The sequence below is a fragment of the Microtus pennsylvanicus genome, chromosome 4, assembly GCF_037038515.1.
Source record: "Microtus pennsylvanicus isolate mMicPen1 chromosome 4, mMicPen1.hap1, whole genome shotgun sequence".
Classification (NCBI taxonomy): Eukaryota; Metazoa; Chordata; class Mammalia; order Rodentia; family Cricetidae; genus Microtus; species Microtus pennsylvanicus.
Genome location: NC_134582.1, coordinates 50811796 through 50829851, shown reverse-complemented (window position 1 = coordinate 50829851; position 18056 = coordinate 50811796). Strand labels below are relative to the sequence as shown.

General features: G+C 38.2%; 1 protein-coding gene and 1 non-coding gene across 2 annotated transcripts; one reads left to right on the top strand and one right to left on the bottom strand.

Moving 5' to 3' along the window:
- The first annotated feature begins 1689 nt into the window (after positions 1-1689).
- Positions 1690-1762, top strand: Trnae-uuc (transfer RNA glutamic acid (anticodon UUC)). The gene has a single exon. It is a non-coding gene; the product is annotated as a tRNA-Glu (tRNA).
- Positions 1763-8107: 6345 nt separating this feature from the next.
- Syt4 (synaptotagmin 4) lies at positions 8108-17631 on the bottom strand. The gene is made up of 4 exons (XM_075969087.1): positions 17267-17631; positions 13637-14451; positions 11832-11952; positions 8108-10839 (listed from the first exon to the last, which is right to left on the bottom strand). Exons 1-4 carry the CDS (start codon positions 17298-17300, stop codon positions 10532-10534), a joined length of 1278 nt encoding a protein of 425 aa, XP_075825202.1. The 5' UTR covers positions 17301-17631; the 3' UTR covers positions 8108-10531.
- Between the last annotated feature and the right edge of the window lie 425 nt (positions 17632-18056).

Below are 18056 nucleotides of genomic sequence, written 5' to 3'. Positions count from 1 at the left end.
AGATTTAGTATATAAATTCTGCAAAATCCACATAGTAATATGCTACACAGGACTTAAGGGAAATAAATAAAATGCACCTAGGTAAAAGCAAAGTAGCTAAAAATCTGTAATGACTGTTTAAAAAACAGCAAAAAAGAATAATTTACAAATGTTATAGGGACTTGAAATGTGTTATAAATAATGCGCTAAAATTAAATTTGTGAGTTGGGGGCTGATACATATGATAAGAAACATTTGAAATAGCTGAAAGAATATTCCTGAAAATTTGTATTTTGATTCTACCTGGAACAATTATGAAGCAGTAGGAAATAATTTTTTATATATACCACTATAAATATATTTATTAAACTGTGGAAATAAAAATGTAACAAAGTAATGGTCAATACAGAAATAGCATGCTTATTTGCTACATTATTTTCTTAAGTTCCAGCACATTTTTGTTTAGGTCACTCTCAAACAATAACTTTATTTTAAGGATAATCTCAGATAGAGTTTGAGATCAAAGGGAGAAAAACTAGTAAGAAAGCATTGTAGGACTGGCTCTTGCTGTGGACAAGTGCATTTCAATCCATTTGTAAACCAATTCAAAAAACATTCTATAACCACATAGAATGTTTTTCCCATGCCCTTCAATTTTACGCATTCATAAAAGCAATGCTTTCTCCTCTCTTCAGAAAAGCTCTATGGCCAAAAGCAAAGAGATGCTGTGGTGAGCTTATGAATGGAATGGGACTGTAGGAGTTTGGGAAACTGTCCTCTCCAGCAACAATGAGGCAGAGAGAATAGAAGGAACTCAGCTCAGGGTATCACAAAGAAGTAAGATCATGTATGCAGAAACTTCTTACCAGATATAGAGTTTAATAGGTATGGTAGTTTATCCCCTTCCTCCTTGTAGCCTTTTTAAGTTAAAATATTTTAAATCAAACTACATGCTGCATCAATGTTCTCACTTTTAAAGGTCCACATTTCTCTGATTCCTAATCCTGTCACCTGAACTCACCATTGTCTTCCAATGAATTTTGAGTAGATTAATAAGAACATTTCAAATTCAGTTAAAATTTAACATATAAGAGAAACTGATATTTATGATGCTAATAACTTACATAAATTGGGTTGGTATTTTGGGTAAAGGACTGTATGTTTATATGACATATATATGATATGTAGGTCAAATATATCCAGTTAAAATTAGTGTTTCCATAGTGGTAACAAGAATCTTATGTATCCTGTCAATGTTTGAAAAGCATTTTAGCATATCTGTTGGTGCGATCATTGTTCAGGTCTTTTTTAAGCAGCCAGGTTGATGAAACTTTATGGCTGTAGCTTCTCTGGCATTTCTAATAAACACAATCTCCAAGAAAATTTCCTGTTCCCCTAGCTCATACAACATTTCCATCTCCTCTTCCACAATGATCTGTGAGCCTTAGGTATGGAAATTGTGCTGTAGATGTATGGGTTGGGATGGAGCATCACATAATCTCTTGTTCTCTGCAATTTGTCCTGTTACAGCTCTCTACTGAATGGCCTTTTAGTCAAGGAAGAAATTTTAAAAAAAGAAGTTAAAGACTTCCTAGAATTCAATGAAAATGAATACACAGCATACCCAGACTTATGGATCACAATGGAAGCAGTGCTAAGAGGAAACTTCATAGCCCTAAGTACCTGTGTAAAGAAAATAGAGTGATCACCTCCCACATGGTCTAGCGGTTAGGATTCCTGGTTTTCACCCAGGCGGCCCGGGGTTCGACTCCCGGTGTGGGAATGTGGGTGAGCTCTTTGGATCGTCTGGAGGCATTACCATCCCTGACTTCAAACTCTACTACAGAGCTACAGTATTGAAAACAGCTTGGTATTGGCATAAAAACAGAGAAGTTGACCAATGGAATCAAATAGAAGACCCTGACATTAACCCACAAACCTATGAACACCTGATTTTTGATAAAGGAGCTAAAAGTATACAATGGAAAAAAGAGAGCATCTTCAACAAATTGTCCTGGCAAAACTGGATGTCAACCTGTAGAAGAATGAAAATAGATCCATATCTATCACCATGCACAAAACTCAAGTCCAAATGGGTTAAAGACCTCAATATCAGTCCGAACACACTGAACCTGATAGAAGAGAAAGTGGGAAGTACTCTACAACACATGGGCACAGGAGACCACTTCCTACGTATAACCCCAGCAGCACAGACATTAAGGACCTCATTGAATAAATGGGACCTCCTGAGACTGAGAAGCTTCTGTAAAGCAAAGGAGACTGTCGCTAAGACACAAAGGCAACCCACTGACTGGGAGAAGATCTTCACCAACCCCGCAACTGACAAAGGTCTGATCTCCAAAATGTATAAAGATCTCAAGAAACTAGACCGTAAAAGGCTAATCAACCCAATTATAAAATGGGGCATTGAGCTGAACAGAGAATTCTCAACAGAAGAACTTCAAATGGCCAAAAGACACTTAAGGTCATGCTCAACTTCCTTAGCGATCAGGGAAATGCAAATCAAGACAACTTTAAGATACCATCTTACACCTGTCAGAATGGCTAAAATAAAAAACACCAATGATAGCCTTTGTTGGAGAGGTTGTGGAGAAAGGGGTACACTCATCCATTGCTGGTGGGAATGCAAACTTGTGCAACCACTTTGGAAAGCAGTGTGGCAGTTTCTCAGGAAATTCGGGATCAACTTACTCCTGGACCCAGCAATACCTCTCTTGGGAATATACCCAAGAGAGGCCTTATCATACAACAAAAGTATATGCTCTACGATGTTCATAGCAGCATTGTTTGTGATAGCCAGAACCTAAAAACAACCTAGATGCCCTTCAATGGAAGAATGGATGAAGAAAGTATAGAATTTATACATATTAGAGTACTACTCAGCAATAAAAAACAAGGACTTCTTGAATTTTGCATGCAAATGGATGGAAATAGAAAACACTATCCTGAGTAAGGTAAGCCATACCCAAAAAGAGGAACATGGGATGTACTCACTCATAATTGGTTTCTAGCCATAAACCAAGGACATTGAGCCTATAATTAGTGATCCTAGAGAAGCTAAATAAGGTGAACCCAAAGAAAAACATATAGGCATTCTCCTGAATATTAACCTTCAGCAAGCAATGAAAGGAGACAGAGACAGAGACCCACATTGGAGCACAGGACTGAAATCTCAAGGTCCAAATCAGGAGCAGAAGGAGAGAGAGCACGAGCAAGGAACTCAGGACCGCGAGGGGTGCACCCACACACTGAGACAATGGGGATGTTCTAATGGGAACTCATCAAGACCAGCTGGCCTGGGTCTGGAAAAGCCTGGGATAAAACCGGACTCTCTGAACATAGCGGACAATGAGGACTACTGAGAACTCAAGAACAATGGCAATGGGTTTCTGATCCTACAGCATGCACTGGCTTTGTGGGAGCCTAGGCAGTTTGGATGCTCAACTTACTAGACCTGGATGGAGGTGGGGGTTCCTTGGACTTCCCACACAGGACAGGGAACCCTGATTGCTTTTCGGGCTGAAGGGGGGGGGACTTAATTGGGGGAGGAGGAGGGAAATGGGAGGTGGTGGTGGGGAAGAGACAGAAATCTTTAATAAATAAATAAATTTATTGATAAAAAAAGGAGGGGAGTGGGAAAAATATATAGTTCAATAAAAACAATTAATAAAATAAAAAAGGGAAAAAATAAATAAATTACATAGTATTCCAACATTTGAGTTTACCATCACTGAAAAGTAGAGTGATATTGCCTACATTGTATTTCATGCTGTGAGCTGGAATGACATGAATGAGAAAATGCAGTGCGCTTTGAGTTTTCAATCTAATAAAGTGTTTGAGTGACTTACTACCATGAGCAAATGCTGGAGATGTAGTATGCACACAACAGAAGAATTCCCACTGAGAAGAATGCAGAAATAGAGACGTTAAGTAAATCAACTCAGTACAGGATGTGAAGAACAGCAGCGATGTTAGCATTGTCACCTACTGCCTAGTTAGGATGACTGTTTAGGGATGAGAATTCAGTCTAGTTTCCCTACATGGATCCTATCCACCAGATGAATCCAGCAGAGAGTGATGCATTGCTTTCAGCGTGTTCCCACCTTCCTCCTGCAGGTGTGTATGGGATAAACATACATATTCCTATATTGAGTTCAAATCTGATTTCTTTGTTGGCTCAGAATTCTTTAGTGAAGAAAATAGTAATTGTATTTACTGCATGCAAAACTCCAGCCCATCTATTGTGGATATATAAAGATCAACAGAGCACACACATCTTCCATATAAGGGTCTAGCTTATAAACATGAGGAAGAAACACACTTTTCTGACAAAGTATTGGTACTTGTAAGCTTGACCATGATAATACATATAAAGTCCATTTCTGTAAGTGAGCATGTCATAGATAAGATTATCTTCACATATAGCAGGGGATTGCCTACACAATACCTTGTTCACTGAGGACTGAGCAGAGAGGGTGTGTGTGTCACATGCTTTTTTCATATCGTAAGTGTGGTGATATTTTGTTTGTGTTATAACAAATGAAACTTGCCTGAGGATCAGAGTGCAGAGCCGCCCACACTAGGCAGTGGTAGCGCACACCTTTAATCCCAGCACTCGTGAGACAGAGACAGACAGATCTCTTTGAGTTCAAGGCCACCCTGACCTATATAAGATTCAATCAGTCTAAAAGAGAAATAGAGCTCAGACTTTTTGTCCCAGCATTTGGGATCCCAGGGCTTTAATCCCAGCACCTCCACAGGGAGGTGGAGACAGGAGAGATATGACTGGGCAGATAGAGGAATATAAGGCTGGAGGAGACAGTAGTTCAGAACATTCAGTCTGAGGACCTGTAGAGATAGGAAAGCCCATTTGGTCTGATTTCCAGAAGTCATACATCAGATAACAATGCTACTTGTTCATTCTTTCTGTGGTTTCACTGCAATTTTCCCCTATTTAATTTGTTTCCCTTAACAAGCACATTAAATTGTACACATTTAAATTTGATGAGTTTAATACATACATACACATACTCTTAGAATCACTACCAGAGACAAGAAAGTCCCCAAAGTTTCTTCCTAACCCTTTCTAATCTGTCAGTCCTATCTATCTGTAATGGTTCCTCAGTCCCCAGCAAGGAGTCTTTTGTTCTTTGTCACTATACAATGCTACAACTTCTGTCATTCTCCATACATACACTAATATGGTATACACTGTACATTTTGAATGAAATGTACTGAGAATAATTATTATAAGATTTTTAATGCTGCATACTCCAAGGGTTTGTTTATTTTAATGCCAAGTAGCATTATATTTTGTGGCTATACCACAATTTATCCACTTATCCACTGATGACCATTTGGGTTGATTCCTGGGTTTGACTACTACAAATTACACTGATACGAAGATTCATGTGTAAACATATTCTTTAGCAATGCTAAATTGAATGAGTAATGACAGATTATATTCAACACACAGAGTACTGTATGTTTTCTGTTAGCAGCAAAGGCAGGAATGTTCCCTCTATATCCTTGTCAATATTTGGTATGCTCTGAGTTTTTATTTCTATAACAGAAATGTGGCAACATTTTGCTGCATTTTTCCATTTTTTTCTACTTTTGAGATTAGATTATAATTGCATCATTTTTTCTTTCCCTTTCCTCCATCATCCAGACAGTCCCATATACTCCTTGTTCTCTTTCAAATTCATGGCCTCATTTTTTATTGTTATATCCATATACATATTGTATACATACATATACATATATTGGTAACTATAACCATCCCAGTCTGTATAATGACACTTGTGTTTCCACGGCTGACCACTTCATATTGTATAACCAGCTGATGTGTTCTTCCCTGTAGAAGACTGTTTCTCCTACCATCACCACTCCTTAGATATGTAGGCTTGAGGCCTCCTAGGCTTTCCTCCATCCACTTTGGCACAGCTGCTGTTATCGTTCTTGTTCAGTTCATGTTTAGACAACAATTTTGGTGAAACTTTCTAGTGTAGTTTCTGACATTACTAGGAGACACAAATTCACAACAAAATCCATGATCCTCTGCTGCAGTTTTAACTAGCATTTCCCCGATGATAAATTCCCTTGGAAAATACTTAATGCTTCTGAATGCCTTAGAAAAATGGGTACTTTTTAAAAATATTTATCTTATATGTATGAGTATTTTGCTTGTGTGGCTATGCACCATGTATATACCTCATGCCCACACAGGCAAGTAGAGGGTGTTGGGTCCCCTGAGACTGGAATTAGAGGTAGGTTGTGAGACACCATGTGCCTGCTGGGAACTGAACTGAGATGCTCTGGTGTAGCAGCCAGTGTTCTTAACCACTGAACCAACTCCCTAACCATTGAACTATCTCTCCAACCTCAAAGACAGGCATCTTTTAAAACCACTGAACATTTAAATGTAATAATGGCCTGTTCATTCTTTCAGCATACCAGTGCACACTTTTAATATGATTCAGGTGATTTAAAAGAAAATAATGCCAGTTGGTTATAGTTGCATTCTATTTCCAAGAACATTGTGCCACATATGAACGAATACCATGTGAACACGTCATTAACACTTTCACATGGGTCACTACTGCAAAAACTATCTGATTTTCAAGGCTCTTAATGCTGTTATTTGCCTGATGGGACTGTTGCAGCTACACCTGGTTTTCTTTCCTTCTTGAAGACGAAATATAGCTGTACTATTTTGCTATTCTAATTAAATCTATGTAGTATAAGGATGTGGGAAAGATTAAAAAATAGTACAAAGAAGTAATATAAAAATAGTTAAGGAAAATCTGAAATATGATAAAGAGGGCAAAAAGTAAAAATAATGGGAACCAAAATGGTTTAATAAAATCAAGAAAATGTGGAAAAATTAAATGAGAAAGGGATCCTTTATGAATCCAGCAGAAAGTCCCCAAGCAATACTGGATATGGAGCCTGAAGTGGCCATGTTCTGTGATCAGATTGGTGAATACCCCAATAGTCATCAGAGAGCCTTTATCCAGTAATCGATGGAAACAGATGCAGAGAACCTCACCTAAACATTAGGCTGAGCTCAGGGAATCCTGCTGAAGATAGGGAGGAAGGGTTATAGGAGCCAGAGGGATCAAAGACATTACAGAAAACTTACAAAAACAGCTAACCTGGCTCATAGGAACTCAACCAACAATCAGGAAGCCTGCATGGGACCAACCTAGTCCCTCTGCATATGTGTGGCAGTTGTGTAGCTTGTCTACTTGTGGGACTCCTAATCACGGGAGCAGGGGCTGTCCCTAACACTCTGGCTGGCCTTGGGAACCTATTACTCATACTGGATTGTCTCACCCAGCCTTAACACAAGGAGGGGAGGTGCTTAGTTTCACTGCAACTTGATATGCCATGCTTTGTTGATACTCATGGGAGGCCTGCCCCTTTCTGAATAGAAACAGAAGAAGAGTGGATGAAGGGGTATAAGCGAGGTGGGGGAGGGCTTAGGAAGAGAGAGGGAGAGGAAAATGGGGTAAGGATGTAGAATAAATTTGTTTTAAAAAGAATCTAGCAGAAAGAGCTAGGAATGTATAGTGGTGGTGAATAAGAGTGTGGGTTCAATGTCCCTCACTGGAAAGATGAAAATAAGGAGTTGTCCACATGAAGACTGCATCTTTGCTATGGCAATGTGCCTCTGAAACCATGGAACTCGGGAGACCGGACAAAGAAGAGCCTGCCTCTAACACTAACCTGGGCTAGCCTAGGCTGGCAAGACCATGTCCTGAGAAGAGCTAGAAGAACCTAGTGAAGTCAACTGGTGAAACCCCTGCCTATTCCCACCCTTGAAGAGAGAAGAATGGAGTGGAAGAAGGAGTGAGGAATACCAAAAATTCCTTCACCTGTCTATGTATGCACTGAGTCCAGTGCCTATGTTCCCCAAGAACCGGGCTTCACTTCAGGTTAGGCATGTCAAAAACAGGGCAAAATTCAGACCTCCTCACATGAAAAATCTTGTTGCTCAGTCTCCAGTGCTCCCTAACTTATGTAGGTGTCCTATTAGGAAAAGAGAAAACCTCAGAAAGCAGTAACACAAAACTTACAACAGAGCCATTGGCAGGACACTTCCTTGAGATTGTTTGGGCAAAAGCCGCAGTTTATTCGTGTCTTACAAACATACAGAGCTGGCACAAAAGAACAGACACCACCTCCCTTACACCATGCTTTCCTCTGCATCACTTCTACTGAACTACGACAAGTCAGTCACTGAATCTCACAGTTCTTCAGACACGGCAACCTCCCTATCTGGGTGGTTAGACTGGCTAAGCAGACAACAAATCAATTTACATGTTTAGTACAGTGCAGGAATTTTAGCAGAGTTGGGTATTCACAATGATATTGTAATACACTATAAACAGTACAGTTTTCAGAAATGATGAGATCACTTAACTCCCTGTCTGTTCCAACTCTTCTCTTGCTTTTCTTCTTTCTTGCTTTTCTCTTTTTCCCTTAAAACCAGTTGTAAATAGTTACAATCAACTTCACACCTTCAAAACACTTTAAATTGTGAAACTAAGAACTATTTACAAACAATTTAATGTGATTTTGAAGTATTTTTGACAGACTTGTTTCCTATATTTTAAAAAATCCTTTTCCAATAAACATCCTATAAGTTGGATCACCATCAACTTCCTGCCACTCTGTAGGACACTTGGAAACCATGCCTCATGATATTAGAGCTCCAAGTTAGAGTTCATTCCATGGCCTATGACATCAAATGTGCATCCATACAAAGGCCATCTGGCCTCCCCAAACTCCACACGGTTGCAGTTCATTCCATGTTGGTGTCACAGACTGCTGAGTAGACAGAGATGTGAGATGACCTTGTCACTGGATGACAATGAGTGCGGGAAAGCATAAAAGAGATTGATTTCAGTTTTGTACATACAGAATGAAATATATTTCCTTACAGAAAGTTGAACTTCTTCATAGTCATTAAAAAGCACAGACAAGTAGTTCGGAAATACATTTTCATTGAATTTACAAACACTGTGATATCAAACACATTCTCAAAAATGGCTAAAGCACTGACACAAAGCTTGACTCAAATGGTAAAGTTTTCAGTAGACATCATCTCTAACTTGCATATTTAATAATTCAGCTGGACCTAAGTCACACTCATGATTCTCTAACAATTCAGATATAAAGACATCGCCATCATCGAGTTAAGTCTTCCCAGACAACGCTAGAGCTCTGCTTGCGTCAAATGAGTTTGGCAAGAGTTTCAGAACTTAGCGATTGGGAATGGCACGAGACACGGTTCTGTGTCTTAAAAATAACAGCTCAAGACAAATTGGTCTCAAAAGACAGTGTAGCACACACTGTCCATGCTAATTTTACAGCTTCAGTCTATTTTGTGAATGTCTGTAGATTCTGATAGGCTTATTAGTCTTTTGTCTTAGTCTTTTTACTTAATGTGGTTGATTTCAACCTGACAATGTACAGAATTTAACATGTTTTCTTTTCTTTTGTCTCTCTTTAAGTAGTTTAGAACTTCCTGGGAGAGACTAAGTTAAATACTTAGGTAGCCATGCCCTCTCTGAGGGGGAAAGACAGCCTTGAAAATACACTCGTACACTGATACAGATTTTTATATATATATTTAAAAACTGTATTCCTAACTGAAAATCTAGCTTAAGTTTATTTTTTTCCACTAGTCTGACAGCTTCACAAAGGTAAGTAGGAGTATCTTAGGCCACACTGAGGCTTGGAATGGGCAGTGAATAATTCAAGACCATGATTCTTATGTGAAGTTACATTTTATATGACTGACATGTGATCTCAGGGAACAAAAAAAATCTCATTGCAACCACAGTGTTCTTCAATTCAGCCCTTTAATTAATTAATTTCTCAACTTGTTTGCTGTCTTTGTAAAATGAACCTAAGTTACCTACCCCTTTTATGATGAGATTGTATCAAATAATTACAAACCGAATGGAAATGACAGCATATCTTTGATATATAGGACAACTATTTGTACATGAAATAAACTAGAAAACAGACTGGAGGACATTTCTGTAATATCTTTGGATTGAAATAAAACCTTTTCTCCCCAACCTGAAGAAACATGGGTTGATTTTCATACAAAAAGGTGTGAGTTTTCATCTTGAACTCTTAACGATTACCTGGACTTCCACTACCAAGGCAAAAGTGACATTATCATCTACAACACACACCTACCTGCGACTTGAGATTAAACTAGAGTACTCACAACAGACTTGCTTGGCCCGCTTAAGACCAGACAGAGGGAAATTGAGTATCTTATGAAAATTTAGTCAACACCTCTAATAAAGGAGGATATTATCAAGATACACATTTACAACTGTTTTCTGGTCTACTACTTTAATCCACTTCTAACCTAAATTATTTAATAAATAATAAATAAACAAATAATAAAGTAGCTTGCTGTGCCACAAGCTCATAATCATGTATAAGAAAGAAACTTTCTTCTTGCCTAGCAAAAGCCTTTACGCTCCGGCTCAGGGCCAGGAAACTACCCATCACAGAGCATGTGCCACTTAGCAATCTGCCTCCTGGGAAAGTCACAGATCTCCTTCCAGTGCCCCCCACTGCTTCCTTCTGCGGTGGCGCCCAGGACCAACCGCCCAATCACCTCATTTCGGGATCCCCTTTCTGAATCCAAAACTAAAAATTCAACACTGATTTCTTCAAGACTCTCACAAGGAATATCAAAGACAAACAGTTCATTGAACACTGCATTGGGAGTGCATTTTTTCACGTGAGTCTTCTTTTTAGAGATTCTCTTCTTGGCGTGGTACAGGTTCACTTTGACGTAGGGATCTGCAATGACATACAAGGGTTAAATTGTCAAAAGGGGAAGGAAAGAGAATGCTGCATATTGCCTAATCCCGAAAGCAAGATGAAGGCAGTGTCTGAGCTTGCTGATTTTATACTCTCAGTGAGTCTGTCTCCTGGTGAGGGCCGCTTTTGCTGTTGAACAGGGATTTAAAACCAGGTCATGTCCTCTTTAGCTTTTCTACAGGTGGTTAGCCACTTTCAGGGTTTGCTTTTAGTTTACAAGAGTTGATCTCTCCTGTGACATTCTTACTAAACTGGGTTCAGGATCATGTAACTTTCTATATCACATAATTATATTATTTTTGATTGCAGTATATACATCATTTATCTTCATGATCTCAAGCTTTAAGATCTTGTCTTCAATTTCTTCAATCAAATAATAAGAACAATATCACTCAGCGATTCTTTATTAAAATATACATTTATAGTTTTGAAAAAGCCCTTCAAGTATTATTGTGTCCAATGTCTATAGTGTTTAAGAAACATAAAGAGGATACTCTATTAAGAAATGGAAGGATAAAGGATTTAATTAAGATCATTTTAACTTGTAACTTGGCTCATTTTCTTCCTCATATTCTACAACAAATACTTTGTTTTTCAGTTATTCAAAACTAAAATTTTATTCTTAAAGCCTATGTATTATTAGAAAAATAATAAGCTCACCAAAGAATGTGAGTAAGTCTTTTGACATGCCAAAGTTCAGAACTCTTTCTGAGCAATGTCAGGCTGCGTTGTTCCTCTTCTTTTGTCATTGCTTTAAGTCATCCACTCAAATGTTCCCTCCTCCACTAACTTTGTGTCACAGGCATATGACTTTCTCTGTATTGCTAGCAGAATTGACTCATAATTTTTTCCCACAAAACTCTGCAATCCCAGTGCTCATGATTGAGACTGACCAAACCAGAGTCCATTGTTAGTTGACAATACATAAGCCAGTTATAGACGGAACTCTGGGATTTCAGAAGCGTTCTCACCTGAAAGTCCGGACACATCAGACTTCGGCAGGTGCCGGGCTTTTAAGACAACCACGGTGAGCGTGTTTGTGGTGGACTGATAGCATAGAGACACCAGAAGCTCGCCCCGTCCGGAAGACTTCTAAACGAAGACAAACACAGCAAACGTAGTACTCGTGTTGAGCTTTTGTGCCCTCATCACAAAACATACAGCAACATAATACCCTTGTTATTTTAATGCCGTGCTCCTATTTATTTTTATTTTACCAAGCTAGAGAATCTGAGAAACGCTTGGCCCTATGACGACTAAAACCATTGACTGCCATCTTGTGGTTGTTTTAGGTACTACCTAATACTAAAATTTCCAAGGATTTGACCACACCCAGTACTTACACATGTTTTGAAAGGTATTTATAATTATATTCCCAAGAGGATTTTTTTCTTTAGTTTTTGCTATTCAAAGATATCTTTAATCTTTTAAGTTATTAATATATGTCAACCGATATGTGTAGGATCACAAGGCTGATATTTGATTTTAGTTTAAATTCTTCATTATTGACATTATTAACATTTGAATTCAAGCCAAAGAAGACCTATTCTGTATCCAGCCACTATTTTGGACCAGGATCACAGAATTCTTGTCCTACATAGCCAAAGTACTTCCTCAATCTAAGGAGGAAATAAATGAATTTAAGTATTGGAGAGAACTGGCTCAAGTTTTAGAACTTGCTTTTGGACAGTAACATGGACTCCTTCATTGCAAAGGTGTTTATATCTTATTTTACATTAAAGACATTATCTAAGACAACTAAGGATGCAAAATACAAGCTTTAACTAAAACTAACAAAACGGCAACATAGGACTTGCTTGTAATTAAGAACAGCTAGAGAAAAAACATGCCAAAAAATAATATATAGCTATATTCTTGTGGCTGAGGAAGACCACCTCAAACTAAGCAACTGTACAAAAAGGAGCAGCAAAGACAGTGGTAAAGAAAACAGCAAAGGTCCAGGGAGTTCTCTGACACTAAAGGGCCCAACCAGTTAGATGCCTCAGTCAAGCCACGCAGCCCTCTGGACCTGAGCTTTAACTGTTGCCAGTGTGGAGAAGACAGGAAGATGGCTATAACGTGTTCTAAAGATATTTTTAACTCTAAAATGTGATTTTAAAAAACATAAGTAATGTGACTGTTGTTTTTCTTAAATTATAGCATTAAGAGAACAAATTATTTCAAAATGCCACTTTTAGGATCAATGACACTATATATTTAAAACAGGAAAGGGTTCTGGGTGCTAAGTTGATGTCATATCATTTTCTAATCACCCAAGAATTGTCAAGGAAGTACAAGTAGGAAGGCAGAGTAAATAACTTCCTTTAGGTAGCAGGAGAATGGACATTCATAAGTCAACATAACAGGACGATCCCTTGTTCAAAAGTAATTTCATTCAAATTCCACATCCTGAGAATAAATTAATTTGATTTTTATTTCACTTTTGATAACCTGTGGTAAGAGATGAAAACATGAATTTTAAAGTAGCAGTCTTTTGCAAAATATTTTAGTAGAAAGTAAAAATGCCTTTTACATAAATGATGTATAAATATCATAAAGTGTGGCCTCTTGTTTTATATCATTAAGATTCCTTGAGCATTTCAGCTGTGTATTCAATTTCCTTTGCCTGCTCTGTTCTCTTGTTCTCTGTTTGCTGTCACCTACAGTAATTAAGGATAATGTGGACCAGCTCATCATTTGAATGAAAGCACCACAGATATTTTTAAAAACTTATGCTAAAGTTTCCTTATAAATACTTAAATGCTTAAACGATTACCTTAGCGTTTCTCTTAATGATCTCTCTAGTCATTAGCATTTTCCCATCTGATAATTCAATCCCTGAGAGAGGGATCAGGACTTCTCCAATGATGTCATCTCTTGAAAACCGGTCAAAACTCAAAACGGTGAAATGCAAGGACAGCTCTTGGATGTGGGGATAGGGAATCCCATAGAATGTGAAGGTTTCATCAAACACGGGGTCCAGGGTCTTCCTCAGCACTCTGGTCTTCACTTTATGCTTCTTCTCTGGTAAGATTGTCATTTTGATGTATGGGTCAGAGGTCATGGATTGCTCATCCATGGCTGGTAAGCCCTGGGCTTCCTTGATGTTCACCACAAATGCTTTCTTCTCAAAGTTGTACTCTAGAGACAAGAAGAGTGTCCCCAGCTTCTCTTGCTTCTCTTCTGAAGTGAGGGAGGTACTGGACTTCAAGCTCTCTGGGGAAGCAGCCTCCTTTTCTCTCTCTGGGAAGAGCTTTGGGGTCACATTCTCTAGATCAGGAGGGCTGCCAGCTTTGAGATTGGTTTTGGGGAAATTGCCGTTGAGATCTCGCTTCTCCAGATCAAGATGCAGTGAAACTTTTGGCACAGCTGACTTATTCTTGGCTTCATTTTTATCCTCTCCTCCAAACTTCTTCTTGCTGCTCAGGTTTTCAGGGTAGATGTCAACTCCTTTGAGCACATGCACGAACTTGTACGGAGGAGTCTTGTTGGACTTAGACGATCTTCTTTGGCAGCAAATCCAAGCGAAGAGAGAGACAGTGAAGACCAGACCAAATGCACTGAAGATCCCCACGACTGTGGGAATTTCATCTGTAAAACCAAATGACAAATGACGTCCATTAAATGATCAGAGTGGAAATGGAAGACTATAGGAAGAGCACAATAAAGCACTAGGTATAAGTGAAGAAGCTTGAGTTACTTCCCCACAGTTCTGGGCATGAGTAATAGTTTCCCACTAACTTGAGATCTAAACATAGCCCTGTGTGACACACAGGAGATACATTATGATTTAAAACTCCTTACTTCAATAGATTTTTATAAATAAATGAAAGTGTATCTGGAACAAATATGGGGTCATATTTAATATTCTTATCTAACTTTGTTTTACTCAGATAGCATGAGTCATAAGTAAATGAAAGTGTATCTGGAACAAATATGGGATCATATTTAATATTCTCATCTAACTTTGTTTTACTCAGATGTCATGAGTCAATATGAGGAAGTACTATTTTTATTATTTTTTATTGACATTTTGAGATTTTTCAAAAGCACCAATCTACTAATTATGAATATATATACACATTTATATACATATATAACCAACAAATATTGGGGAACTCTGTCCTTTGAATACATCTCTAGTCACCCAGGACTCAAGCAGAAAAAAAGAATACCTAAAGACAGTAATCTACACAACTAAAAAATTATGGGAAAAAATATGCTAGTCATTGGTTATTGTTACAAACCCATTATTTTTTTATTTTAATTGTGGAATGTGATAAAGAGATAAATATCTATTAATAAGGAGAAAATAGTAAAAGAAAAACAATAGTTTGATAATAGCATATAATTGTAGCATTGTAATCCTTTTGTAAATATGAGCTTAAAATTCTTCAAGCCCTGGATTATCAAAAGCACAAAGTAATTTATGTGGGTTAAAAGAGAATAATGGTCATAAATCCATAGCCATTCCCAAAATGTGAATGAAAAGTGAATATAGGCAATTTAGAGTTCAATTTTGCCCTTGTCTATTTATATATGGCAAAAGGTGATAAAATTGAAAATGGCATTGTTTTCTTAACTTTGCAAACATTAAATCATTGGCATCGAGTGACATTCCAACAGTGAGCGTGCATGAAGCAGATATCATCTCATATGTACGCAGACTCTTCTAACAACTGCTTAGCAGCTGTACTACCACATCTAAAGAGCAAACCTTTGCATGAAGTGAATATAACATGTTGTGCACATTTAGCTCTATTTTATCCATGTTTTATTTTAAATAGTGAATACTAAACATACACATCCCAGCCCAAAAAGGGTTAACACTTTTTAAGACCAAGAAGACTAATCTTCCTTATGTCCCTTCTCCATCTTCTAAATATTCTGTCCATTTACTTCCTAATCATAAAAATGAACTCAAAGGAAATCAAATGAATTAAAGGTAAGAAAAATATGTGAGGTTGAAAACTAAGGCAGCAATAAAAATTCTATAATGTATTTGTATGACTAAATTGAATAGTGTAAAAAAACAAAAAGTAAAGCTGAGAGTCTCCTAAATCAGAAAAAAAAAAAGTGAATGCTACCGAAGAAAAAGAGGAGGAAGAGTTAATCAGCTAAACAGTATCAGCTTCTTCCCTTCTCTTCAAATCTTTGTGCCCCCACACACACCCACACAATCTAATAACTCAGGGCAAGGCAGCAAACGCAAGCTCAGGAACTAAGAAATGCTTCAGCCAATATAAAAAGAACAATAAAAGCAGTTGAAATCAATATTTTCTAAGTAGACAGACAAGTGAGCATGAACATACGTTCACAAAGATAGTCTCTGAAGATGCCACACTATGAGAAAATTTCTGAAATTTCACTTCAAGAACTGAGTGTATCTCACACACACACACACACGCACACACATGCACACATACAAATCCTATGATAAAAGGCTGAGAAAATCATTTACGCATATTTTATTATCTCTAATATTCAAAACATGGACTCATGTTCTGTTAATGTAACTACTGATACCGTACTTAGTTTTTGAGAGCAGAGATTATGCCATACTAGTCATTTTAATCACAATTATGATACATCTAGAGATACTATTCGAAGATGTCTCCATCCTTTAATTAAAAAATACTTATAGATGAAAACCCTGGTCTTTTCCCATTAGAATATAATTGGACCTAGACATGTTAATTGATTTTCTAAAATGCACGTCTAGTTTGCTTACCGAAGCAGACAAGGATACCTTAGTGACAAATTTTTGGAATATGAACAGGAAAAGCAATCTAGAAAGCAGGATCTCTAATCCAAGTTTTGAGCAGCTTTTACTTAACTGTACAGCACTGAACTCCAGAAAGCTCAACCGGGGACATTAAGCAGGCCAAAGCCAATTTGATTTCAAAGTCCCCAGAACTATGCTATCACAGAATTCTGTCTGTCATTAGCAATATACTTAAGGGATACAAGAAAACATAGCCAAGAAAATTATGACAACATAATAAAATACTCATCTCAAATCCTCAACATACAAGTTATTTCATGTCACACCGAACTCTTATGTAACCAAAGGCGTATGTGGCTTCCTTAAAAGATTTACACACAAATAAGAATCATCCAGAAAATAACTGAAGCAGCGTTCTAACAACAGATGTCCTTGTCTTTCCTCAGCTCAGGCTTACAGAGCTCAGTGAACATTCGGGAACTTCTGGAAGGTGAAATCACAGAAGGCGATGTTAAGGAGAAAGATACCGAGAAAAGGAAGTAAGCCACAATTAACCATCTGCTGTTCTCGTCTTCCTTTCAAATTAGCTACTTGAAAACATACATATTCAACATCCCCAACATCCCGAGGAGAGCACAGCCCTGAGCCCAGCCACAGCCCCAAGTTCAGCAACTTGCTTACCGAATTCCACGCGGCTGGTAGTGATAGGAGCCATGTTTTCTGCGTGCTCTGTCCGAGGTGCTGAAAGAACTCCAGACAGATTCACCTGGAAAGACCCTGGAACAAGGCTTCCCGAGGAAACAGCCTGATCCACGGGCCGGCACCTGCAGCGGGAGGGGCTGGAGGAAGGTCCGCGCTTTCTATCGGCAATGTGCCACCCTGCCCTGTTCCTGTTTTGGCTCTTCTGAAAAGCTTGTCCCCGAGACTCCAGACGTGGCAGAAACACGAATTGACGCAATCCTGACGCTACAGGGCTGAAATCAGCACCTGCCCTCCCCCTTCTCCCTTCAGCCGCTCCTCCTCACCCTCCTCCTCGCACCCTCCCTCCCCTCTTGAGGATTCAGCGCACACTCACCAATTATTTTAACTGTTGGGCTACTAGATATTAACTATGCTATTCTCTTAGGCTCAGAGACATGCGGAGACACGTCCTGAAACGTATCCTTGACAGTTTTTAATCCAAAATTCTCCTGATCATCTACAGACATTAAAATAAATGTGTCCTAGTTATCAGAATATCATAATTCATAAAAGAAATAAATGGTAAGGAGAGGAAAATGTCCATATCAAATATCCATTGTAAGATGCATTCTTGTTTTCTAAAATATTCTGTGAAAAAATTGAATGCATACCACACGTATCACATTTCAGGGAACTCCACCAAAAACTGATATATTAAAAATAGCTATGTTCCCTCTACCATCCCTAATATTTAAACAATTTATAGTCGAAACATTTGTTTGTTGTTCCT

Bases quoted from the DNA above. Each gene is read 5' to 3' on its own strand.
- Syt4 (XM_075969087.1), bottom strand. From the start codon at position 17,300: ATGGCTCCTATCACTACCAGCCGCGTGGAATTCG. The intron at 11,953-13,636 runs GTAATCGTTTAA...GTCTTCGTTTAG, and splicing joins TCATTAAGAGAAACGCTAAG to AAGTCTTCCGGACGGGGCGA. The intron at 10,840-11,831 runs GTGAGAACGCTT...ATGTCATTGCAG, and splicing joins TGATGTGTCCGGACTTTCAG to ATCCCTACGTCAAAGTGAAC.